Here is a 27,722-nt window from a genome sequence, read left to right on the forward strand (position 1 = left end):
ATTTAATAACATGTAGCTCTAGTTTGCCCTTTTCAATTCATCAATATTTTAAAAGGATACTCAGTACCAGAATAATGTGTGATTCTGCCACAAACTGAGCCTGGCTGCTCCCATGAATGTAGCTCTATAAAAGAAGACAAAGAAACAGAAATTACAGTTTGAGAAAGCCTCATAATTATTTTGTAGTTTTAAGTCATGAAAATAAACAATGGAAAAATCCAATTAGATTTTTACTAATTAAATTTTTATTACTTCCTACTAGGTTCCACTTATTTTAAATAATTATTAGTTAAATGCAATTAGATGACAATGTTGGTTGATGATACTACTGTAAACTGTAGGTGGCATCTTAGTATCAAAAGCAAACAATATAACGTGTTAAGGGATTTATCACAAACATACACACATTAAATATAATTCCTGTAGAATTACTGCAAAAGTACAAAGTAGAACATTTTTATGATTTTTCATCCTTTAAAATAAGTTAGAAGTGACCAAATGTCTAATCACTACTTCCCACATTATCAAAGTTTTTAAAATAAGGAGTCAGCTTTATAAATGCACATAATTCATTATAGCATTTACATTTTTTCAAAACAAAATTATTAAAATTGTTTTACCCTATTGAGTAGCATACAGTTGATTATAGAAAATCCAACACAAATCTCCATCTAGATTATCTGGTTTCTAAATTGATTCCCATGATTATTTCTGTTGTTAATCTCTCTTATATCAGTTGCTATGCAGTTGTTTTAAATAAACGTCCTTGTCTAGGTTTTCTATTTATATTAAAAAATACTGGAGAAAAAATATAGCAGCTTACAGTACAAATCAATGACTCAACTTTTACATCATTTATGATGTATAATTGTATCATATGCTTCAGATAGTATGCTCACAGTATCTTGTTTTTTCTTCTTCTTCAAACTTTTTCGGGGGTACATGTGCAGATTTGTTACATGGGTAAATGGCATGTCGCCAGGATTTGATGTACAAATGATTTTGTCTCCCAAGTAGTGAGCAAAGTACCTGATAGGTAGTGTTTCAATCCTCACTTTCCTCCCACCCTCCAACCTTAAGTAAACCCCAGGGTCTACTGTTCCGCTCTCTGTCCATGTGTACTCAATGTTTAGCTACTACTTGCAAGTGAGAAGATGTGGTAGTTGGTTTTCTGTTACTGCATTAATTTGCTTAAGATAATGCCTTCCAAGTGCATTCATGTTGCTACAAAGGACATAATTTCATTTGCATGGCTGTGTAGTATTCCATGGTGTATATGTACCACTTTTTTTTAATCCAGTCCACTGTTAATTGACAGTCATATAAAGTAGTTATTACCTGTCAACTTCCAAATGAGGAAACTAAGACTTAGAAAAATTTACCTAACTTGTTCAAGACTGCACAACTACTAATCGGTGAAGTTTGGACTGAAACCCAGGACTGTTTGTATAGGTATGTAGGCCCTTCCCACCATATAGTAACTTACCAAAACACAGGAGGAACCTCAAGTAAAACTTTGTAAAAACTTTAATTAAATGTTGACAGTTAAAGTAATTAAAATCAGTATTTAAATAACTGACGAACATATCTGAGTTTAACAGTACAGGATAATATGACCAAATTTACATAACAACTGCAAAGTAGTTTGCCTCTATGAGGATCGCAAACTTAAGGAATAACTTCAGACGTCTTCTAGGTGAGTGGTTTATAATCCTTTCTGTTTATTTTCAGTAACAGAATCTTCTTTGATCAATCTTTTGTCAAGGTCATCAATGGACTCCCCCATTACTAAATCCTATGGTCATATCTAAGTCTTACTGGACTTAATCTACCTGAAAACTCTGCTGCATCTAACCACTTGTTCTCTTTAATATTTTCTTCATTTGACTTCCAGAACCCTAGTCTTGCAGATGATTCTGCCTCACTGGCTCTTCCTCCTCCGGAAGGAGGAGGCTCTTCCCTTCCTACATTCTAGACTCTGGAGTATCTCAGAGCTCAAAAGGCTTAGGCCTCTTCTCTCTACTCAGCCTTCCCAGGTGTTCTCATCCAATTTCATGGCTTTAATTATGTCTATATTGATGATTCTCACATTGGTGTCTAGTCTGATATACTGGAAGTCTGAAAACAGCTAAAACGCAACTCCTGATCTGCCTCTCTTTCTGTCCCAGCATCTTGCTTCTCTCCCATTCTCCCCTAACTCAGGAGAATAACTTAATTTTTCCAGTTGTTTAGGTAAAAATCCTGGAATCACCTTTGTGTCTCTGTCCTTACTTTTCTTTCACTCTTTTCCTTGACTTTATTCCCTCCTTCCTCCTCCCTCCCTCCCTCTCCACATATCCAGTAATTCAAAAAATACTGTTGGCTCTACTTTCAAAATTCATTCCAAATTCAACCACTTTTCACCCCTCCCAGGAAGAACTAGCAAAGGAGGCTAAAAAATAAGGCCCCAAGATCTGTCTGATCCAACCAGTCATCATCTCTTGCCTAGACGATTGCAACAGCCTCCTTTATTCTCTCTGCCTCTACCCTGGAGTTGATTTGTCATTCAGATGAATACTGCTGAAACTATCCTATCATTACTTTGCTCAAAACACTTCAATGCTTTCTCAAATGTGTGAGAAAAGCATCATATCATGCAATGCATTTTGTGCTTCCAGTCACAATAACCAGAAACCTATGTATTTCTTTTCAATTTAAAAATGCAGCTAGGTTAAAATAAATCACACTTTGTCCTTAGAGACTTGGTTCATGAAACTGATCTATAACCGTTGTAGCTTATTTCTTGTATACATAAGGCAGGAGAGAGGAACGGCTTTGGAGACAGTCCGGAATTTGCCACCTACTAACTGTTATTGTAAACAAACTACTTAGCCTCAATTATCTTTAAAATAGGATTAAGAGGATATTCCTCAAGATACTTTCCTAAAAATCATATAAGATAGTATGATATACAATAGTGTAATTGATCAAATAGAAATCATTTCATAGTCTCCACTTCAACAAACTTTGTATCTTGTTCACTTGATCTTAGCCAAAAGGCCGAAAAGCTGTTTTTATCTTCTCAACAAACAGCATTCAGAAATTCATTTCCTTTTCGTAAGTGAATTTAGTGTGTTGAACTGATAGTTTTAAAAGATAATATTCAGGAATGTATACTAACATTCTATAAAATACATTCAGGAATGTATACTAACATACTATAAAAACATTGATTTTTGTACATCTTTTTATTTTTGTCTTCAAAATCATATCAAAAGTAGATACCCTAAGAGCCTTCAGGATTTACTTAGCTTGAATTTGTTGGCAAATTTTTAATTCATCAATTAGTATGTATCAGGCACCACCTCAGGCAACAGAAATCCAGCAGTTATAGGAAAAAATACCTATGTTCTCAAGCAGCTTACACACACAAATTACAAGATTACATTTTATCTACTAATGTGCAACAAAGAGATTACTGGCATACACCAAAAGCTATAAGAGTAAGCACAAGAATAAGAATGAGTAAGTATTGCAAAAGTCTTAAACATTGAACTTAGATAGTTAGCTTTCATTTATGGGGCCCTTAAAGCAATGATTTAATTCACTTAAAATTAACCTTAGGTCTGCGATTTTAACCTGGTCTTAAAAATTTGTCTCTAACAGATGTATATACTTTCAAAATCCTTTGAAAGAGGGAATATTGAATAATGAATTCCCTGAAAGCTAAAGCATGGTGTTCATTTATTTATTTTCCTCTCTGATTTTTTACTAATTCTCATGAGTGAGGGAAATAGCAGTAACTCAGGATAATTTATTCCAAAATATATATTTAACTTGTATTAATAAGGGCAATGCATTTTCAGATCAGGTGAATAGTCAAGAAAAAAATGTGTGCAGGCTTTGATAATGAATACATATCAATTCTTCCACAGGAACAAATGTTTCAACAAACCATTAATATCAATGTTTTTTATTTGTGTAGGCCATTGAATATTTCTCTTCTTTTTCTTTTGTTTTTGAGACAGTTTCACACTTTTTGCCCAGGCTGGATTGCAGTGGCGTGATCTCGGCTCACTGCAACCTCCGCCTCCTGGGTTCAAGCGATTCTCCTGCTTCGGCCTCCTGAGTAGCTGGGATTACAGGTATACACCACCATGCTTGGCTAATTTTTTTATTTTTAGTAGAGATAGGGTTTCACCCTGTTGGCCAGGCTGGCCTCAAACTCCTGACCTCAAGTGATCCGCCCACTTTGGCCTCCCAAAGTGTTGGGATTATAGGCGTGAGTCACCGCACCTGGCGTCATTGAATATTTCATAGAGCATATGAACCAACATAAAATAAAAAGTGGTTCAATAAAAAAAAATGGTTCATAAAAATAAGGTTGTAAGAAAATTCATTGCCATGACTCATGACTTACTTAAAGCCCAATTTTATGTAGAAGAAAAACAGTATAGCATAATATGAGAAAACAATATATATGAATGATATGTTCTTAATTTCAACTAACATACTTGAAAATAAAAAATTGTATATTTTGTTTAATATAGTTTCTATACCTCTTATATGGCAATATCAAGAATGAGTAAACATAAAATGGAAATGAAGCTAAATATACTCTATATCAGTATGTGAAATAAACCTGATTCCACTTAAGTTATTACTAAATTCTTGGGAACATGACACCAGTCAGCATGTTCTGCTTTTTCAACATTTTTAAATTCTGCTGGTAGTAAATACTCCTTAAGGAATCTTTTTAAACACATGTTCTGAAAATAAGAATGGCTACACTGGACCAATAGGTTGTTACTTGAGAAGGTAGCTATGGCAACAAAAAGCAAACTGAACTTAGAAGTCAGTTTCCAGTGCTAATAATGGCCATTCAATTTAAAGAAGTAGTGGTTACTTAATGAGTTCAGTAGTTTGGGCCTCAGTTTCCTAATCTGCAAATTGGAAACTGACAGCACGAAGGAAACAGTGTAGTGCAGTAGTTTATAAAATAGATTTTAGTCAAATTCCCTGAAGTCAAGTTTCACAAGAAAGACCTTGAGCAAATTACTCTAAACTTCAAATTGTTAAGCTCTTTGATCGAAATAATAAAGTGTGACAAGTGAATTGATAATACATGTAAAATAGCCTAATGCCTGAAACACAGTAAGAAGTCAATAAATATAATCTATCACCACCACCACCACCACCATCATCATCACCAATCATCTAAGATTCAAATGAGATTCCAAATTTTAATGTCTTAGGACATATGATTCATAGATAAAATTAGTCTCCACTGGTTTATGCCCATTGTTAATTCAGTAATAGCAAACTATATCTGAGTTAATTCTCTTGCCAGTGAGTAATTTGTTTTTGTAAATTTATGCAAATCCCTTATATACCAACCTGATATTATTAGCCTTGAGAGCAAAACATATTAACAACCAGCCTGTTTAACCCTAACAATGACTGCTTTAGTTAAATGGGCTTTGGATCAAAACCAAATTCTAATATAAGCAGAGTGCAAAAAGTTGTTCAGTAATACATATTTGCCAGAAAATAGCTATTTTGAAGACAATAATACACAGTGTTAAAATTAATTATTTCTCTTATTCACTGATAAAGCAGTGCTGGTATCGCTTTGCTTTGGCATATAATCCCTACTAAAAAAAAAAAAATTAAAATGCTTAAATCAATCCCATGAAATTTCCGAATTTTGATCATTTTTTAAATTATAACTTATTTTAAAAAGGCCCATTTATAACATTAAGTAAATGACAAATGAAACTAAGATTTGACAGTGTTGGATGATACCCAAATGGTGATTTGTCTCAGTTTGGGTCAAATCCACAAAAACACTTTTTGGTCCTTTCTTCTTGCATTTTAAAATAATACATGATTGCAAAATAAACCAAGAGCTTGTCCGCAGCTAGAGGAAACAAGGCTGATTATCTCTGACTAACTATATGAATTCTTTCAGTCCAATCTTGTCATGCAGTTTTACGCAAATCAGTATGAAATGATATGCAAATTTTTTTCCATCTATTTTCTTTCATCCTCCTTGAAAACATCATGAAAAAGTACTAGTGTAAATCCTTTCAGTCTGTTTCAGTCCTTTATTCACTACCTGCCAGAACAAGGGCAATGGACACGCAAAATCTGAGAAAATCTTTTAAGTGATAATCTCTCAATTGTTTAGCATCTGATTCAGTAATCTTTATGAATACAGAAATTATTGCAATAGAAAAGAAAAGGAAGAAAATATGATAATTTACTGTCAACCTAAAAACAAGAGGGGAAAAAAACCTTGTATTATCCTTGACAACACTTCTCAGAAGTCAGAGGGTTGCCTTACTGTTTTTAAATGAACCTAACTATCTCTGAAATTCATCTTAACTACTTAAGATTTTCCAGTAGAAAAGTCCTAGTTTTCCTGATCAATGTCTACATAAAATGAGAGATCTGCTTTTCTGTGCATGACAGAATCAGTTTATTTTTGCTGAGTGTCTTAGTCTGCTTGGTTGCCCTAACAAAATACCATAGACTGGATGGCTTAAACAACAGAAATAATTTTCTCACAGTTCAAGAGATTCAGAGTCCAAGGTGAAGGTGCCAATGGGATTGGTGTCTGGTGAGGACTCCCCCTGGGCAGAAGACAGCCAGCTCCTCACTGTGTGCTCACATGACCTCTTCTTTGTGAGGGATAGAGACAGGTAGGCGTCTCGATACTTTCCTCTACTTCTAAGGCCAACAATCCAATCAGATTAGGGACCTTCTCTCATGACCGTATTTAAACTTAATTGCCTCCTAAACGCCCATGTCCAAACAGTAACATCTGGGGAGTTAAGACTTCGACATCTGAATTTTAGAGGAACAAAATTCAGTTCATACCTCTCAGTAATTCTAAGTGAATAAGATAGCATTTCAAAACCTATCAACTAGTGGGAATGTAGTCATGATACTAGTCCCAAGTCTCCTTTGTGTGCTAAAATACTATGAATTATTTTCTTTTCAGTTTCGTTTTTAGGATACTAATGTCCAGGAAAGGATACTTTTGAACTCTTAAGACAGGAAGTATCTTGGTTCATCACTGTAACTGCACAAAGTAAGCTTAAATCCCACTCTAACATTCTAATAACAGATTCCTGTTTCTTACTAGTTACATGTTTGTAGTCCTATCCTTGGGGTCTTCTTTGAGGCAGCATTAGTTCTTACTAGGCTCTACACCAAATGGCAGATGTGATATAGATGATAAAATACTCAGGCCAAGTCCTTCTGGATTTGCCGGAAAGAAGAGATATAAATGGGTATCATCTCCATCCAGGTAACAAAGAATGCCACTTGTTTGATTTCCCAGACGCTGCACATAACTTCTGCTGGAAATTCCTAAGCACTTCATTAAATATTTGGCTTCCACTAAAAAATGATTACAACAGAGAAATAAAACAGTTCTTCATGAAAACAGTGACAAATCTTGATTACTTGCCACTCAAAGAATTTTTTTTCTGTGAGGTGTCAGCAATAAGCCACCATTCTCTTTTCATCTGAAGCTGCAGGACATTGTTTAGCAATGTCTCAGCTGAATTTACTGCAACTCTGTTATGGAATACGAAATCCTTACCTGGCCCAACCATACTCCAAAAAGTCATCTTGGAATTTTATTTTCCTATTTGAGGATCAAAAGGGTTGATACTTAACCTAAGTTAGTGGTTCTCAAAAGAATTTCAAAATAATGTGTGCATGAAATTGACCAGAGATATTTGTTTAAGAAACAGATTTTCAGGCTGTATATATGGAAATTCCAATGTATCAGGTCTGTGGTAGGACGAGAAATATGTACTACTTAAGAGCTATAAGCCATGATTAAATAACACTAAATAACTACATTTTGTGGGAGGCTGTATGGGAAGGTGCAATGTATAATACTGTAAAAGCTTTCAGAAAGGCTATATATTCAGGGAAGACTTCTCACTAGTAAGAAGAAGAAGAAGAAACTTCTCACTAGTATTTTAAAAGTTTTTTAAAATAATAAATGAACTGCTACACATCCAGATAAAATATCTTAATAGTGTAAGATGATTTGTTTTTTAATAAAAAAATTTCCACTGGAACAGTGGGAGTTGAGAGCTCTACAGACAGAAGCCATATAGAGAGCTTGTGGCAAATTGCGCCTAAGCAATAGAAGATTCTACATACATGAAGTTAATCAGGCAGGTAAGCAACACCACATAACAACTAACATATTTCTGAAAATTCATATTGCAGTCATCCTGTCTAGTATTTTCAGAGCATCTCTAGAATACTATAAGAGGCATGGTAAATATTACAGGAAGAGAGAAACTGAGCCTTTTGGAGATGGAAGAACCAAATGGTGGGTTAGTAGCTTCTAACCAGAGACTGGATTAAGTCCACGGATTTTTGGTTAACTGTGGCCCCATGCTTGGTCTTATTCAGTCCCTTCTTCATAAAAAGTTATCTGTCCTGATAGTAAAATGGAGAAATAGCTCTCTTGGTGAGTTTTACCTTTATTACACTGTCAATAAGACTGGTAGTCTAGGTGTTAAAGATAAAAGAAAAAAATAAGAGAGACAAAACAAAACCCATCCTTAGGGTAAGGAAACCCTAAGCAGAATATACTGAAATAATTCACGATAACTGGCCCTCTGTAGAAAGTCAGTCAACAAACACACAGACTGCAAGTATGGAAAACTCCTAGGATCCTAGGATAACACAAAACAACCCTAAGCCCCAGACACTAGTGAGACAGCTAATGGGAATCAACTGTGTTTCAGGAAACACTTTATACTGTTTGATCAAAACTGTTAATAGGACCAATTAGAGAGCTTCTCATTCTACTGTATTTTCCAAATAAATGTTGAGAGAACAAAAATACAACAACACAATAAGATGAAGTTTCTTCTAAATACAAACTTTAAAAGTCTGTCCCATGAACTGCTTAAGTAATTTTAGTAATTTGTGTTTTGTTGATAATACATTTCTAGACTTATAGATTTCATTTTGTTCACTAACAAAGAAAAATGGAAATATATAATTGCATAGAATTTTCTTGTGCAAGTAAATGAAATTAAAAGTTCAAAATGAAAAAGTATTACATCCTTCAGCATTTTAAAATTCAACTGAATAGCTTTTAATGTAAGATACAGAAAATATGTATATCTATGCTGGAATTGCTTTTGTAGCTGTCACATTGGGTATACATGAAAAGTATAATATAATCTCTGTGTATGTGTGTGTGTGTATTTTACTTTTTATCCTGGGGGGAAAAAAGCAACTATATCAAGGAACATTAATATTCTCATATCATTATTATAAATGTAAATCCAAAATACAAAACCGAAAAAAACTTAAATAACTTAAAATTTTCATAATTCTGCATTAAGGATGAAGTTACTCGTTTCATATCACCAAATATTTTGTACTGTGATTCTCTAAGAAATGAATTAGGAACAGGTTCTCTGTGCCCTAATCTAGATTTGCCAATAAATTGAATGATTTCCCCAGGAAAGCTATGTAACCACTGTGTAATTCATTTTCTAAGTACAAAACATTTTTTCTTACTTAGGGGTGATTAGGAGATAAAAAAAGATGTTATTAGCAAGCAAAGTCTATAAAATGTGTTTAAACAAAAAATAAGAATCATTGTCTTCTTTAAAGCAGTCTGTCTCTTACATTTTCTTTTGATGTACCTATGAATATGAATGTCCATAATACTCTCAGTATTCACATGAAAATGCTTTGACAATTCTATAAGCACATGAACATGGATGACAAGAACCCTGGGTGGCCAGGGAATTACTCTTTAATAAGGAACCTTTTCACATGTCTGTTATATTGCCCTTTGATCATTATCTGGATTTGTATTTATTTGTGGTCACTGCCTCAATTGCAATATAATCAAAATCTCTCTCTCAGTGCCATTATATCATCCTAAACTACTATGTCCAGTACTTCAGATAGCTTTACTTTACATTCTTGAAACTTCTCTTATATGGTCTCAAGAATGACATTTCCCCTAAAGCTCACCTAATGCCAGCAGCTTTGGAACTCTAATGTCATCCATTTGCTCTGTATGTCCAGGACCACTGCATTGTGATGAGCAAATCTGGAAAGTCACTGCTTCTAAATCTTTGACATCAGAGACTTTATCTTGACATCTGATATGAAATATAGTACAACAGTATGATAAATGAAATGTGTCTAAGAAATAAAAATGGCCCTAAGGATTCAGATATTAGGCCTATATAACATGGTTGACAGTACCATGGCTTTGCAGGCCTTCAGACTGAGTTTAATAATGAGTGTTACTTGTTGAGGCTGCCTAATGAAACTTAAATTTAGAGGTAATTTTATATTTCTTTAAGCTTGCTACTTGAAGGCTACAGATGAACAAAATTCATTTTTATATTTAATCAGTAAACTATCAGTGTGAATCAAGGTATATAAGAAATGTTCTGTGTATATATATATACCATATTTAACAATGATATATCACTTCTGCTTCTGCTACAAATACTTTATAGCACTCAGCCTGGGCAACACTGTGAGACACTGTCTCTACAAAAAATAATTAGCTGAGTGTGGTGGCAAGTGCCTCTAGTCCCAGCTACTCAGGATGCTGAAGCAGGAGGATCACTTGAGCCCAGGAGTTTGATGTTACAGTGAGCGATGATCATGCCATTGCATTCCAGCTTGGGCAACAGAGTAAGAGCTTGTCTGTACAGAAACAAACAAACACAAAACTTTATAGCACTAAACACAATAATCACGTTTAACAGAAATCCCATACTCTAATGGTTTGGATCTCTGGTTCCATGCGAGACTTCTAGGCTTGAATTCTGTGTGCAATTGAGCATTTTATTTAGCCAACATATGGTGCAGTTTCCTGGCATGTGAAATGGGGATAAAAGGATCTGTACTTAATTAAGGTCGTTATAGTAAGTTAAAGTTTTTAGAAAAGTGTGATGTAAGCTTTCAGTGTTAGCTATTGTGGTTGTATGTTATCATGTTTATTTATTCTACAAATATGTATTGAGTGTCTAATACATGGCAGGTTACATTCCTAGGCATGTGAGATAAAATAGTGAACAAAGCAATTATCTCCGGCCTCATGGGGCTGTGTGTGTATGTGTTTGGGAGATGACAGACAAAAAACAGTGATTCTAAAAATATGTGTATGTGTACAATATAAAATGAACTGTACACTGTAAGTGCAAAGTGCTGTAAGAAAAGGAAAACCAGAAAAAAGTAAGGGAGTCAGAAGTATTGACAATGGGGAGCAGGTTGCAATTTAAATGGGAAGAGGGTCAGGATAAACACCACAGAGACTGTCTTTGGCATCTGAACACAGTTGTGAACAAGGGAAGGCAGTTAGTCATATGGATTCTGGGGGAAGCACATACAAGAAAGATGGAATAATGGTCAGCACGAAGGCCTTAAGATAGACATATGTTCAAGGAACAGTAAGAGGGTTAATGTGCTGGTGAAGACTTAGATGTTATGCTGAATTATATGGTGAGTCATAAAAGGAAGACTGTGAGAAGAGTGACATGAACTATGTCAAGAACAGACTATAATGAAGCAAGAATAGAAGCATGGAGACTAGGGAACGTTTACTACAGTAATCCAGACCAAAGATGCTGATGACGTAAGGCAGTTCGACAGCAGGTAGTAAGAAGTGATCTGATCCTGCAGCAGGTGGTAAGAAGTGATCTGATCCTGGATATATTTTAAAAGAAAAAATACATATATATATATATATATATATATATTTGAAGGAAGAATGACAAGATTTCTTGTTTACTGTGTGTTTTTATACAAAAAGCAACAACATTAAAACTGATAGGTTGTAAAGATTTAGTTATTTTAACGTCCAAATTCACAGTAAACACATATTTGAGTATTTGTAATACAAATATAGACCATTTAATATTTAAGTTCAATTGAGGATATATGAATTTCAAATAAAATCAACATAAGTTATATATTTAAGTTTATGAAAATTAAAGAGGTCACCAAAATGGTAAATTGTACTTTAATTACAAGAGAGATACATTATTTGTCCATGAAGTTCTATTCTCTTTTTATATTTCTCTCCTTTGGAAGATGTGTATCCTTAAATTCAACAGCTCTTTTACATGAAAGACTCCATCCCAGACAGGTCTATATTTTCACAATTTATGAAGTAAGTACCGGTTTCTGACTTGATATCCCACTTGAATGTCCTAACACTCTAAAATCAAAACCGTACAAATAAATGTCAATATTCTCCACACAAACAAATTTATCTTCCCAGCACGCCAAGAACCTATCAGTATTACAACCACTCTTCTAATGACCTAAGCTTCAACTCTGACATCTCTGCCCTACAACCAATCACAAAGCTAATGGGCATTTCCTATTTTCTACTGCCACTTTTCTATTACTTTGACCCAAATGATTCTGTCTGAATGTTTAACGTATCATGCTTGGATTATCACTCATCTTTACTTTCCAATTCCTCACTTCTAGTTAAATTTTCCAAAATCACTACTTTCATCAATCTATTACTCACAAACATTTGAAAACTTAAAATTGATTAGAGGTAATTCAAATCCCTTGGCAATCTATGCCAAACATCTTTGAATCAATCAATCAATAAATATTCAGTATTTAGATATTGTTTCATAAAATACAAAATGCAAGTAAATATAAAACATAGTGTCTTGGCTCAAAAGGAAATACAGTATATATACTTAAAAATGTCTAATCATGCAAGGCAAAATAGAATCTTCATTCTCTTTTAAGTATTTTGTTTAACACTCAAGATTTAGTAGAGTAAGATGTAAATCTGTGCTTGAGTTAACCTCCTTCGTAACTGGGGATAAAAGTGTTTCTCTTCTTGAGAGCTGCTATAGGACTCAGCAGATCACAAATTAATAAAATTGGCAATTAAGTTGTATGGTACAAAATGAAGAATAGAATTTTGGTGGTCAATTTAACTATATGTCCAAATGAGTGCTAGAGAAACACAAAAGTTGAAATTACAGTAGGCTGACATGGAAAGACTCCAGAGATGGTTAACTATAAACAGAATATTTTAATGTAGATTATACTGAGGTAAGTAAGGAATATTGAGACAGGATTTCAAACAGGTACAATGTGACAAGGAAATTAATAGAGGATGGAAAGCAAAATTGTTTCTCTGGTCTTACTGGGAAGGAGTTTGGAGGCAGACATGATTGGGATACCAGATTATGTACAATTTTCTTCACATCTCTATAAACAAAATCACATATTTCAGTAAAAGCAGTCTCTTCATTATTCTCAAACAATCCTATCCCCATTTTGACCTCTATACAGGTTCTTAAGGCTGTTCCATCTCTTTTCCTGATTCATCTCAAAAAATGATGTTTCCTCTTATTGACAGACCAAAATTCACATTGATTTTAAGGCTAATTCAAATTCCACCTCCTTTAATGAAGATTTTTTCCTAAAATTTTGCCTCAGGATAATATTTATTGCTATTAAACTATTCCAATACTTACTATCTATAACATTTGACCTGTATTTTAAACATATATGGATTTATAATGTCATAGTGTTGTTTTCAAGCCGTAAATCCAGAATTCTGTCTATTGCAGGGAAAATGATATTATTTACAGAAGACAATAAAGGAGAACAGGCTTCAAATACATCCTTCAATATATTTTAAAACAATTAAATAATACAATACATTTAAACCCTACAGTAAAATATTCAGGGATTTTTAAAATTCAGAGCATCTAATTACAATTCTCTATTTTTTTGATTTCTCAAATGAAGCTATTATTAAAGTCCTCAAAAGGGTATGAAGAACAGTTAAACTCAAAAAATCGCATAAACAGTAGAGAAAAAGAGTGATGATTTAAATAATTATGTAGTAAATGTTCTTCAAAATTAATAAAACCAGAGTTACTCATTTCATATTTACACTGAGCTCATTAAATAATTATTTTCATTTTTGGTAAGGAGTTTTTTGCCAGTGAAGTTTCTTAACAAATAAATATTGATATTTGATACTTAGTATATACTATTAGTATATAATTAAAATATTTCTCCAGAGATTTCAAAGTCTATTTCATCATTAGTAATTAATGTATCACAAGTCTATCAGTGTATTACAACACAGCACTTATACACACTTATTCAATTTTTTTACCCATAAATTGGTTGTATCAAATATACTTCTATTTTTGACAACTTTTTCTTTATAGATTTCAAAAAGGTTACATTGACTTGCAAATATCAAAATCATACTTACTTATAAGAGTGTGTGACACTGTAAATATGCTTAATTTAAAAATGAAGAACAACTTTTCCTTAAACTGGTCTTTTTTTAAGCTGGTTAATTTATATGAAATCCCTCAGATTCGTCCTTAATGAGAAATACGTATTAATGAAAACAAGAACATTCACAAAACTTCAATTAGAATTTTTGTTTTTTTCTTCTGGAGACAGAGTCTCGCTCTGTCACCCAGGTTGGAGTACAGTAGCACAATCTTGGCTTGCTGCAACCTCTACCTCCTGGGCTCAAGTGATTCTCCCGCCTTAGCCTCCCGAGTAACTGGGACTACAGATGTGTACCATGACATCAAGCTAATTTTTGTATTTTTAGTAGAGACGGGGTTTCACCATATTGGCCAGGCTGGTCTTGAACTCCTGACCTCAAGTGAACTGCCTGCCTTGGCCTCCAAAAGTGCTGGGATACAGGCGTGTGCCACCACGCCCACCCCTTCCATTAGAATATTTAAGCACAGTCAACACTCATTTTACATTGCATATTTAAGATCTTTGCTTTTTTTTTGTATATAAATCATACCTCAATACTAAAAAGAGATATGTTTTCATGGAAATATTATTTGGAAAACGTTAGGAGAACCAAATGAGAATTGTTTCATCATATCCACAGAAAAGTATGCCCATGGGTTTTACATTCATAATCTGGAAGCATTTTTTTTTTTTCTAAAACAGAGACTACTGCTAGAAAAATGTGAAATAATTTTTTATTTTTTACATCAGGAAATGTACAGTAGTCCCTCCTTATCTTTGGTTTTACTTTCTGTGGTATCAGCTACCTGCTGTCAACTACAGTCCGAAAATATTCTGTGGAAAATTCCAGAAGCAAACAATTCATATGCTTTAAGTTGCAGGCTGTTCTCAGTAGTGTGATGAAATCTCACACCATCCTGTTGTGTCCTCCCTGGGGTGTGAATCGTGCCTTTGCACAGCATATCCACACTGACATGCTACCCTCCCATTAGTCACCTAGTGGGCCACTCAGTTATCAGGTTGACAGATCACAGGAAGAAGAAGAATGGGTATAGTACAATTAGGTATTTTAAAGGAGAGACAGACCACAGACCACATCCACATAACATAATTTATTACAGAATATTGTTATAATTGTTCTATTTTACTATTAATTATTGCTGTTCATCTCTTACTGTCCCTAATTTATAAATTAAACTTCATCCTGGTATGCATGTTTAGGAAAAAACACAATATATATAGAGTTTGCTACTATCTGAGATTTCAAGCACTCAGTGATTGTCCTGGATTAGGGTGGACTGTATAAAGATTATTTAATTTAATAATCAAAACAGAAAAAAAAGAAACCTTGAGGTGTACAGATTCTTCCATTTTACAGAAAAGGTTAAGTAACTTGCTTAATCAAGAAGTGTCAAGGGGCACCTGCATTCAAATGCAGAGTTGTATAATGTGCAATTCCATGCTCTTATTGTTGTATCATAGTTTCCAAAATAATCCAGTTTAATTATAAAGAGGTACAAAGAGGAAGAAATCCTACCAAGAGAGCTATTAACAATAAAATGCAAAATTCAGTTCTGAGTATCTGAAAATAGAAAACCAGTATCTACTAGAATTGGTTATATAGCTCTCACTTTAGACATTCTCTGGGTTTAATATACATCTTTCTTTTGAACATTCATCTTCTCAATTAAGTTTACTGATTCTTTATCAAACTGAACAAACTGAAAGAAACCTTAAACTAGCAGAGAGAGGACAAGAAATTATATATTTATCATTCCTACTAAGAAAAAAGTATAACCTTGGAAATTATGTAGTACTGAAACATCTGGATCAATACCAGATGTTTTAAGATAGCTCACAATTCTTCATTAGTACAATTATTTCAGAACCATGTTAGTATTACCTCTAAAGTTTCTCTTTAATAACCACTTCCAGCAGTTACAAACTACCAAATATAACTACTATATAAAATGTAGTGCCTGTATTGTAATGTAGAAATTTCTGATAATTAAAACACTTTCTGGCTGGAAATAGCGATGAGATGTCATTTTTTACAACCCTCTATCTTTAGATGATGGCATAATAACTTCAATAAAATTGGGGTTCAAAAATCAAAATTTAAAAACAACAAATATACTGGTACACTTGTTATTTACACAAATTTACTTAATGGATTAATCATTCAAATCCTTTATAAGTGTGTTTGAGGTAAAGAACTACACAATTCTATCCTCATATTCCAATAATAGAGCATTTTAAGTTGTACAATGCAATTTATACAGGCTGTCTTCAAAATGCTCTGTACCACCAATAACATATCTCATGCTGAGTACATGAAGTAGACGTTACTGAAAGTTGTTCTTAATTGTGTAAGACGTCTGTAGCTTCAATGAAGAGGTAATATCCTTCAAGGTGCACTTTCACTAAAATAAAACTTAAATCAGTAAGCCATTAACATGCAACTGGTATTTGCTTAAGTACTTTTCAAACGAGACCAAGGGTGTGAATAAGTGACCAATTATTTTCATGAGAAATATGTTGAACAAGTGTCAACTGAATATTAATGCTCTGTTAGAGGCTGATTGAGACCCTCCCAAAAATTCTTAAGTCCTAAACCCCCAGTACCTCAGGATATGACTATTTGGTGAGAGAGTCTTTAAAAAGGTAGAGTCTTTAAAGAGGTCATTAAATGAGGTCACTAGGATGGGCCTTAATCCGATATGACTGGTAAAAAGATATCAAGACACAGACGTGCAGTGAGTAAAGACCATGGGAAGAAGCAGGGAGGAGAAGGCAGCCATCTACAATCCAAGAAGAAAGACCACAGAACAAACTCGCCCTGTTGACTCGTGGGTCCTGTAGGCTTCATAATCTTGAGCAAATACATTTTCTGTTGTTGGAACCATCCAGTCAGTGGTACTTGTTACGGCAGCTCTAGCAAACTAATACATCTATTACAACTGACAAAATTATGCTAGTTTTCTTAAAATCTTTTAATTGATGCCACTAATGCCTTATGTTTATTGTCAGCATTCTTTTGAACAATAATAGCAACAGTATGCTTAGATTTTACTTTTAAAAATGTTAATTTTAACTGGAAATGCTTACACGCATGTAAATTAAACACATGTATTATATATACTTGCAAGTGTAAATATGTGTGGAAAAGCATAGAAAAGAAATGAGAAGGGACCACATTAAACTGTAAACCAGTGTTACCTTTGGAATGAGTATGATAAATTGGGAAGAGAATAACGAAAGGGAGGCTTTTATGTTTTCTTTTATATAGTTGCGTATTCTTTGAATCTTTTACGACTTTTACAAAAAAGCATTTGTGGATTATTTGGGATCAACATGTTCTTTAAAGAAAAGCAAAAATATTTACTGTTGCCATCAAGTTTGCAATATACTAGAAAAATAAGAATTACTTATAAATGCTGTGGACATCCATCTGATTTAATGACATGGAAATACCTGGTGACCTTAGAGAGTGTAATTATCAATGGAGCTACAAATAAAGGAGCCAGACTGAACTGTGCTGTGGAGTGAACCAGAAATGAAGAAACTTAATGGACACAGATAACTCTTCTAGCAGTTCACACAGGAAACAAGGTCATCTAAAGTGATCTTTACTGTGACCTGTGAAGACGAGAATAAAGGTGTGCAGTTGAGAAACTTTAGGAACAAATACTGTGGAATGTATTAAATCAAAACGTTATTTCTGATTTTCTACAGTATTTTACAAGTAGCAACAAAGCAGACAGTAAAGCTTAAAAGGATTGGGGATTGGCAAGGAAGATACGGTTGAAAAGAAAGAGGATTGAGATTCTGGAGCAGGAAATCTTAGTGTCCTTTGGAGACCACGTAAATCCTTTTAAAAGGGGTGATGGAAATGGGAACATAAAAGAGATCTAAGAAAACGGCTGAGGAATAAAGATCAAAATAAGCAGGAATAAGAGAAGGTGAGAAACTGAAGTTAAACTCAATGATGTGAATTTCAAGTTGAAGATCTTGGTTTTGGAACTGTTACATGTTTTTATGAGGTTTCAAATGGTTCTGAAAAGAGCAGGTTAAGTGGAATGAACAGGTAGTGACAGAAGTTAAAGAGAAAAACGATAATACAAAGATAGTTTGCTAAAAGAATCAACAGCATGAGTACTCTGAACAAAAGCATTAAAACAAGGATTATGTCTGAAGATGAGGAATGAATTACATAACCTTTAAAAGTCCCTTAAGAGCCTCTAATCTTATTTTTCAAATAAGCTATTATTTGAAATATTTTTCAATATTTGTAAAATAAGACTGTATTTTCTAAAAATACTATTAATAAGATATATTCAATCCTAGAAAATAAAAATTATGTGAAGAAACTGTGCACAGCAACTTAATATTTTTTCTTCTTGGAAGGAAAACATTAAAAATCAAGGTCTGAACAAATCACAAAAATAATGCTTATCAAGTTCATAAAGTTAGTGTCTTGTTTATTATTTCCTTTCAGTTCCTAAAACTATAGTAAAAACCTGACAATCAAACTGGGGATGGCAGGGAGGAGGAAGCTATATATTTTAAAATATACTCTGAAATTGTAGAATAACTCTAATTGTTAACTAAAATTCTCAAATGGAAAGCTTAAATATATAAAATTCTCAAATGGAAAGCTCAAATTAAAGCTTAATATAAATGCAATTAGCATTATCTTTATGGATATAAATAAGATACTATTGTTCACGAAAAGTTATTTTCTTGAGCAGATCAGACAAAACAGGTTATATCTTTAATTTGCTTAGTAAACCATGTCTACACAGTGCAATGGTAAATTATCTAAGTATGATGCTGAACTATCACAAATTCCAAAGTTAAGAATCTTAATGCTTAATGCATTAATGCGATTTATACAAATATATATACATACAATAAATACACACACACACACACATACCTTCTTGTTTCTCTAAAACCTAGTAACTAACCTCTTTTCCGAGATAAGCTTTTGGTTTAGAAAAAGTAAACTAAATTATCAATGGCATAGATCCTTTGAAATTATGTTCATCCTTTCAGTCTTCTAAATAATATTTGGAAAAAAGAGCAGAATCTTCTATGCCTAATGAAGAAATTCTAGGAATCCTACAAAAGAAGGGAGAGAACCCTTAAGATATTGCCTCAGCTTAAGTAGGTCAACATCGAGGAAAATCTTATAGGAATTTTTCAGGAGAAATGTTTCATTACTTTTTATTGCCAAGGAAAATGCTGGTAGTGAGAGGAGAGGCCAAGAACAAGGGAAAGTGAAGAAAATGGAGGTAGTAGTCTGGGGACTACTGTTTTAATTTCTACATTATCAGAGAGAAGCCTGAATTTAGATCAGAAGTTCTTACTTTACTACACATCAAAGTCAGGAAACCCTTGAGGGCAACTTGGGTGGAAGATATGTTAACTGCAAAGGAAAGAGAAATTCTGGAATGCAGACAAAATTCCATTTCTTGCTTTGGTGCTAGTTTTATATATATATATATATAGATTCACTTCATGCAAATTACCAAGCTGCACATTTATGATTTGTGCATTTTTATGCCTATATATAAGGATTCTGTAGAAATTTCACTCAAATAACCTGGGAATCTTGCTACAAAGGTGTATTTCTGGATCCCGTTTTCTGGAATCTGCATTTTAATAAGTAGCCTGGGGGTTTGCTCAGCCAACCTCTGGAACATAACTGGAAAAATGACAGTGGAGAGGTAAACAACTATTTCCTTTTTCATGTCAGCTATATATTTTCCTGCCATAGGAATTTCTGGACCATTCAATGAATCTCCTGATTTTAAGCCGCAGATTGATTACTCATTGTAGAATGAAGGCCCTTGTTGGGTCCGAACTCATTTCCACCCCCACTCTTCATTTTATCTATTGGGTCCAAACTCATTTCCACCCCCACTCTTCATTTTATCTAGGCTGAAACAGCACGAGGCCCTATACTAAGAAAACACAAAAATGAGGAAATAATTATTTCTGACTTCACGAAGTTTAAGTTTACACTCCAGCTTAAATAACTGTATATTATCTAAACTACAAGCCAAGCAAAAAATTAGGTAGCATAAGTGGTAGCAAATAAAGCATTATTCAATGAAGAGGAAGGGTGGAGAAACAGACAAAGTTTCTTGGGAGAGATCATCACAGGATGATTCTAGCCTCCAGATAAAACCTAAAGTAAGATTTCAGTAAACAGAAGAAAAAGGAGGCAGGACTTTGAAAAGGGCAGGGAGGAAAGCACTAAGGTAAAAAACAGTATAGACTGTAGGAAGTCCACCAGGAGGGAAGAGGCTGTCAGTACATTTGGAGGGACCCTGGAATAGGAGAGAAATAACGAATTTTGTTAAGTATAAGGAAGGCACGGAAGACTTTTGAACAGAAAGGAGATGTGATAACTGGAAAAATGTCATTTTAGGAAGCTGAATCTGAATGCCATAATTTAATGGATTGCAACAAGGAAAAGATGTAGGTGAGCCAGTCTGCTATATTAAAGTGATTAGGAATCTGGACTATGCAGTTAGATAGGTCTAGTTCCAGTGGAACCCTATTTAAATTAAGCTACCTAACCTCTCTAAGCCATATTTTCCTTACCTAATTGGGAGATAATAGTGGCAATTTCATATAAGGACTGAAGGAGACAACACACAAAGCTCCTAACACTTTAGAGGTATTTATCATCATCATCATCATCATCATGGTCCACATTTTCACATCATTCAGGCTTTCCCCATGCTCTTAGATATGGAGTATATAAATGTCTCAATGGGAGTTTCGTCTGGAGCTCAATTCTGGCTGGGAATAATGAGGAAGTCAGAGGGGAAAAAATGAAGAAGGCATAAAATACATGTAAGAATATGGATTAACCAGAGCTAGTTCAATCAGCCAAAGAAGAGCGAGGAAATATGTGAAATAGTCAAAATATACAAAATCTAATTTCTCTAGCAGGACTCATCTCATATTTGGATTGGGATAAAAGCTTTCAAATTGGCACTCCTCCAGTCTTTTATTTTCTAAAAAGTACAAGAACTACATATTACTGTTGAGCTAATATTACTAACAAAAAACTTTTTTCCAATAGTAACTAATTAGCTGTGAAGTGAATACAAATTTACCTACCTGATCTTCCAAGATAGGTTATGTTGGATGCAGGATACCTTCCCAAACATAATACAATCTAACATTTGGCTATCCTCTCTCTTCTAGTCAGGCTCTTTCCTGTATAAAAACACCATTTTTATATCTGCCTTCCAGTCGTAATGATAACTGTTACTTGGAGTTCTATCTTCTTTTGAACCAATTCAAATATATCAAATCTAAATTAAGTACTACTTTGTCAGTTTAGATCAGAAGTTGTTAATTTACTATACCTAAGACTCAGGAAACCCTTTTTATAGCACCTAACTCCACGCAGATCTTCTTCTAATCTGAAATTCTGATGTATTTATCAGTCAGAATCATCAAGTTTACACACTGATTTGGATTGTTTTCTGTTTCACTTTTATCAGTATCATGACTCCAGGAATCTCATAAAGATCTTGAAATAGAAGCCATGATTATAACTCTCCAAAGTATCTAGACTAATGCTAGACAGAAAGCATTATTAAATAAACACTGATTGACTGTTTAACCCAATTCTTTATTTAAAAATCTTTCTTCCCCACCAAAATTGTTAGTTATGGCATATGTTATCAACTTGCTTCCAAAAGCTTTCTCAAAATCATTTCAACCCTCTCTTAACACTGCTCACTGAACCACAGATGAGGCTTAATAATCATCACTCTTAAATCACTACTACACTTTCATTTAGGAAGCCATTATATGTTACTTCTGTCTTCAAACTAGTCCTTTAAGTCTTTCAGTCTTGTGTCACTTTTCTAAAATACATATCTGCTCATGCACCTCAAAGGTTTACAGGCTTCTGGTACCCAAATGCCTACAGCAGAGTCTAAACATCTTCTGTGGCACACAAGGTTTTTCTCAATCTATTCCCAATCAACTTTCTCAGTATTTCCTCCAATTGCACTCCATTTATTCCATTTCCTCTAAATTTACTACCCTGAATCTACCAATAACTTTACATGCCTCTAGGCCTTTGGGTATTTTCTTTACTTTCTTATGCTACTCTGCCCCGTGTAATGAGATTGAATCATGTCCTCCTCCAAAAATTAACTTGGAGTGTGACCTTATTTGGAAACAGATTTAATTAGTTAAGGATTTAGGTGGGCCCAAAATCCAATGAAAGTATCTTTACAAGAGACAGAAAAGGACACACAGAGAAGCACAGAAGAAGGGAATGTGAAGATGGAGGCAAAGACTGGAGTGGGGCATCTATTAATACAAGCCAAGGAACGCTTGGCTTCCTTCCTCAGAACCTCCAAAAAAACCAACCCTGATAATCTCTTGATTTTGTACTTCAGCCTCCTGAACTGTGAGAGAACAAATTTGTGTTGTTTTAAAGTTACCCAGTTTGTGGCATTTTGTTGTGGCAGCTGTAGAAAATTCATACACCCAGTGATGCACATGTCAAATTCTCACTTAAATGTAAACATCTAAGCTTTTCCATTTCCCTTTCCACATCTCCTATAGAGTCATCTAGGCAATAAGCTGCTGCTCCATCTTTGTTCCCACAGAAGTACATTCAACATTATATTTGATTGTCACCAAGCTGCATGGCTGTTGTCTACTTACATATCATTTCCCCTACAGGCCTGGGAAAATATCAAGAGAGAAAAATGACTTGTGCTTTGATTTCTGGTATTTAGTGGTGGTGTTTGTCCTAACAGATGGTCAAAAATGACTTGCTAAAATATAAAAAATATAGGTTTAAAAAACATAAGGCCCAAAACTTACACATTCTTCTCCTGTACTCAATCGATGAAAAGACATGATGGGACTCTTTACTACAATGCTTATTGCAGAAGTACAGGACAGGAAACAAAAGTCCAACATAACCAAATTTCAGATTTCTTAAATGTAAATTTTAACGCTTATTGAGAATAGCTTCGCATAAGCATTTTCAGCTGTATATGCATTGACATTACCAGTTCAATTACTTTATGTAGGCATTATGAAAGTGGCTGCATCTCAAAAAATACTATCTGACATAAAATTAGGTTAGTTTCACAGACTTTTAGTATACTACTAACCAATGGTGATAAAGCTTTGAGACATAGTAACTCAAAAAAAGTCAGCACTCAGAAAAAAATATAGAGCCCAAAACCCATAAAGTATACTCCTTTTATAGCAACAAATGATAACTTATGACTCAGTGATCAGAAGTAGCATTTCTCTAATTATCAGTTCTTTATGTTGCTCTGGATGGCTGAATCAACTTCATGTGCCCTACAACTTAACTTCCCAAATTTAAAAGGACAAAATAGTAAAAGAATAAAGTTGATAGCTGAGATACATGCTTCTCTAGAAGTACTTTAATTTTCTAAAATGTCATTGTACAATGGAAGAGTGCTTAGAAAATGCTCATGATATTTGTACAATCAAGAGTTCAATGTAGTTTGTTTCATCCATACAGAAGGCATAATTATTTTCAAGTTATGAAATATTTATTAGTATATTAACATCTTGTATTAAAATCCACATTTCAGTATGAGCAACACGAAATTGATAATACTGTTATCTTTTCTCCACTCCTGCAAATAGAATTTCAGAGTGGAAGCTTCTTCTATTGACATTTCAAACCCTTTTTAAGTATTCATATTATGACTCCGACATCTGTTTGATAACAGCAAAGTCATGAAAAAAGTTTGAAGGGTACTTTCTTAATTGGCTTACTTAAAACCAATATTTTAATATCTAATTGGATGTTCTTGTTAGATTATGAAAAATCTTTCTTTCATTTCCTGAGGAAAGCACTGCAAAAGAGAATGCTGCTCATGAAAAATAACACTTTATTTTCCTTTGCTTCCTTAATTGACTTATTGACAACATAAATGCAGAGAACACTATTAGGCTCTCAAATGAAAATACACAGTAAACACACAAATATATACCAAAATATACCATATATATGCAATAATAGTAATTTATTATTTACTGAAAATTTAGGGAAACATTATGCAATATTCTACTACATCAGAAGTACTGAGACAATAGGAATTAACACTCCTGTCTCTAGATTACAATCTGGTTTAATTAGGTACAAAGGGTAACTATTTTTGTTAGACTCACAGCTAAAATTTGAGAGATCCAATCATGTATAATATGAGTATCTTTAAAGAGTACTTAACTGGAATCTAAAATCCAAACTTCCAAAATATAAGAAAACAAGTAGTGAAAAATGGATGCCTCTGTTACGTCACAGCACAGAGATTCAAAATACGCTAGCAAGAAAGGCAGCAGAGTTTTACCTGATAATATGTAAGTCGTAAAGCATGAAGGAGGGGATAAGAACCAAAAGAAAAGCTATTTCTGTCATACCTAGAAACTCTGACGGACTGAAGATGGCCCACCTGCCATCATCATTGGGCTGAAGCAGTATTACACAGGATAGATGCACAAAAACCCACTAAATATCGAAGAGATGCACAAAGACCTTGTTTCTTCCACTCTATCACACAGAGTCATGCTCAAGGATGTTCGAATTCAGCCTTCTGAGAAACTTGTATGAGAGCAAGCTATCAGCACTTTGTGAAGAATCATTTTAAAGGTAAGTCTGGTAGCTCTGACATATTACCCACCAAAATTGGTTACATACAAGAAAATATTTTACTCAGTGTATAAAAAAATTTATTTATATACACTACACATTACTGTTAGGTCATCAATCTAATTTAATGGAATACTATAGTCATTCTGATTTCTACAAATGGTTTCATAAAAATGAATAGATTTTGGATTGGTTTTCCATAACAAAAATTTGAGCAGTCTTCTTGTTTAATTAGTTTTTGTTCCAAGTAAATCTGTTTTATTTTAAACAAATATACCACTGTGAAACTCCACTCATCCTAAGAAGCTAAGAAAACATTCCAGCAGTGCTTCCTTTCATCATCAAATCAATGTCTCTGTACTCTTTCTTTAATATAACTGTTTTGGTAACTATGGCTCTAATTCCTGTTGTTAAGAAGGTCCAAGAAAAAAAAAAAATCATGCCTCCAGGGCATTTTAAATTATCTTTCAAGAAATGGGTCATGAAAATACAAAGATGTAAATAATAATAATACACTAATAAAATAAAGGTATAAAATATAAGATGCCACAGAGAAACCTAATAAGTTATATAATAAGTGATCCAAATAATAAGGGCTATTTTTTTTTTTTAAAGAATATAGGATTAACAAAGGATTCTAACTGCTTTGTGATTAACTTGTTATGTGCTTTTGGGCAAATTACTCAACCCTTTTGATTCCCAATTTATCTACAAATTCAAACGTAAGAAGTAATGATCCTTCCTATTGTAAAACTCTCTGATAGCAAAGTTAGGTCAATACAGGAGGAAACAAAGCTCATTCTTTTTACATCCCAAGCATCATGTATCTGCTGCTAAAAGGAAAAAGAGGGGAAGGATTGGATGTACAGACAGACACAGGGGCGGTGGGTTAGGAAAGAGAAAAGAAAAGAAGAAGAAAGTTTCCTTTAGTTGGTATTTATGTGTTCTGTGGAGAACCAGCGTTACAGTCTAGTTTAGCAGTTGCCATAAACTGAATGAGAACAAATAACCAATAAAGCTATGTAGCTATCTTTCTCAAAAGCAAGTGATTTTTAAAATGTCGGATTCTCTCTCTCTTTGGCTTGATATCCTTCAAATGGCTTCCACATCACTAAGATTAAAATTCAAGGTCCCTAACAGAGTTTACAAGACCTTACATAGAACACATGTCAACCTATGCTCTTGCCCCTGCCCCACAGCACAGCACCCTGTCACTGTCACCATATCTACCACTGTCTTCCTCACTCTCATTACTACAATCATACTGGCTTCCTTGCTATTCCAAAAAATAATCCAAAAAACCATTAAGAATGTTTCCACTTTGGGGCCTCTGCACTTGCTGTTCCATCTTCCAGATACTATATAAATCACTCTCTCATTTCCTTCAGGTCTCTGCCTACATGACCCCTTTTCAGATAGGCCTTCTCAGAACACTATAAAAAAGCATTCTCCTCAACCTTCTATCAGTCTGCTTTACTTTTCTCAAAGTATTTACTACCACCTCACATATTTGCTTTTTCACTGTGTGTCCCCTGGCTAAAATAAAAGCTTTTTGAGGTTATAACTTTATCTATTTTGTTCATCACTTGTTTTGCAGTGCCAAGCCAGACTGCTTAAGGCAGCATACAGCAGACACTCTGTAAACTTCTGCTGAGCGACTGAGCTAATGAATACAGTGCTATGGCTTGTATGTTTGTTTGTCCCCTCCAAATCTCATGTTGAAGTTGGAGGTGGGGCTTGACAGCAGGTGTTTGGGTCATGGAGGACTTGGTGCCACCCTCCCAGTAATGAATGAGTTCCGCTATTAGTTCCCATGATTTAAGAGACTCCGGCACTTCCTCCTCTCACTCGCCATGTGATTGCTACACATGCCGGCTTCCCATAACTTCCGCTATGAGTGGAAGCAGCTCGAGGCCCTCACCAGAAGCAGATGCTGGTGCCATGCTTCTTGTACCGCCTGCAGAATGGTGACCCAAATAAAACTCTTTTCTTTAAAAATCACCTAGTCTCGGTATTCCTTTATAGCAACCCAAATAGCCAAAGACAGCAAGGCTGCCCAAAGCTGTTATTTTCAATATCACTAATGAATATTTTTAAAATGTTAAAAACAAGACCAGCTTCAAATTCTCCAACTCAACTGCAACCCAAAGTACATTAAATTTGAAGAAAAAATTCCCACTTAGAAGGGTTCAGAAAAGGAAATTAAAAGTATAGAGTAGCTGGAATATGTTATTTGTTTTACCTCTATTTCTGTAATATTGAAATCTATAATTAATTAGGCTCAAGTCACAAATCTCTTTAAAGTTTATAGCTATACTAATGTCCCCTGATACTTCCTCTACAACATTCTTGAATTCATAAAGAGTTTAGAAAGACACTTTCTTCCCTAATAATAGCAAGCTATGCAACTAAAATGAGATTCTATAATCATTTGGGGAATCAACATGAAAGAATCTCAGCAGTTCTTCCCTATACTACGGTTTAAGTTAAACAAACAGTAAGACAGCCTCACTGCTACCTCCATTGCATGGCTGTTGTTTGTTTGTTTAATTAGTAAACAGGGACAGTATATTTCTTGGCATCATGCACATAAACAATTTCACCTCATCTTCTGAAACTCTCAATCACTGTAAACTATGCCTAGCAATGCTGAAACCAAGTGAACCATGATGAAGCTATTAGAAAAGCTAAAAAGAAGTTATGTTTTTTGTTGTTGTTGTTGCTTGTTTGTTTCAATTTGTTACTTTAAGTAATATAA

At 34.1% G+C, this 27,722-nt stretch overlaps 1 protein-coding gene across 4 annotated transcripts in view; it reads right to left on the minus strand.

The window, feature by feature from the left end:
* The window catches only part of LOC105491113 (tumor suppressor candidate 3), a 209,442-nt gene that overhangs the window by 33,004 nt on the left and 148,716 nt on the right, over positions 1-27,722 (minus strand). For all 4 annotated transcript variants that reach the window (XM_071068610.1, XM_011757271.3, XM_071068609.1 and 1 more), the window contains exon 7: positions 61-124. In XM_071068610.1, the coding sequence (XP_070924711.1) occupies positions 61-124 (64 nt within the window). The remainder of the gene's footprint in view (positions 1-60; positions 125-27,722) is intronic.

The sequence above is a fragment of the Macaca nemestrina genome, chromosome 8 (genome assembly GCF_043159975.1).
Source record: "Macaca nemestrina isolate mMacNem1 chromosome 8, mMacNem.hap1, whole genome shotgun sequence".
In the NCBI taxonomy this organism is placed as follows: Eukaryota; Metazoa; Chordata; class Mammalia; order Primates; family Cercopithecidae; genus Macaca; species Macaca nemestrina.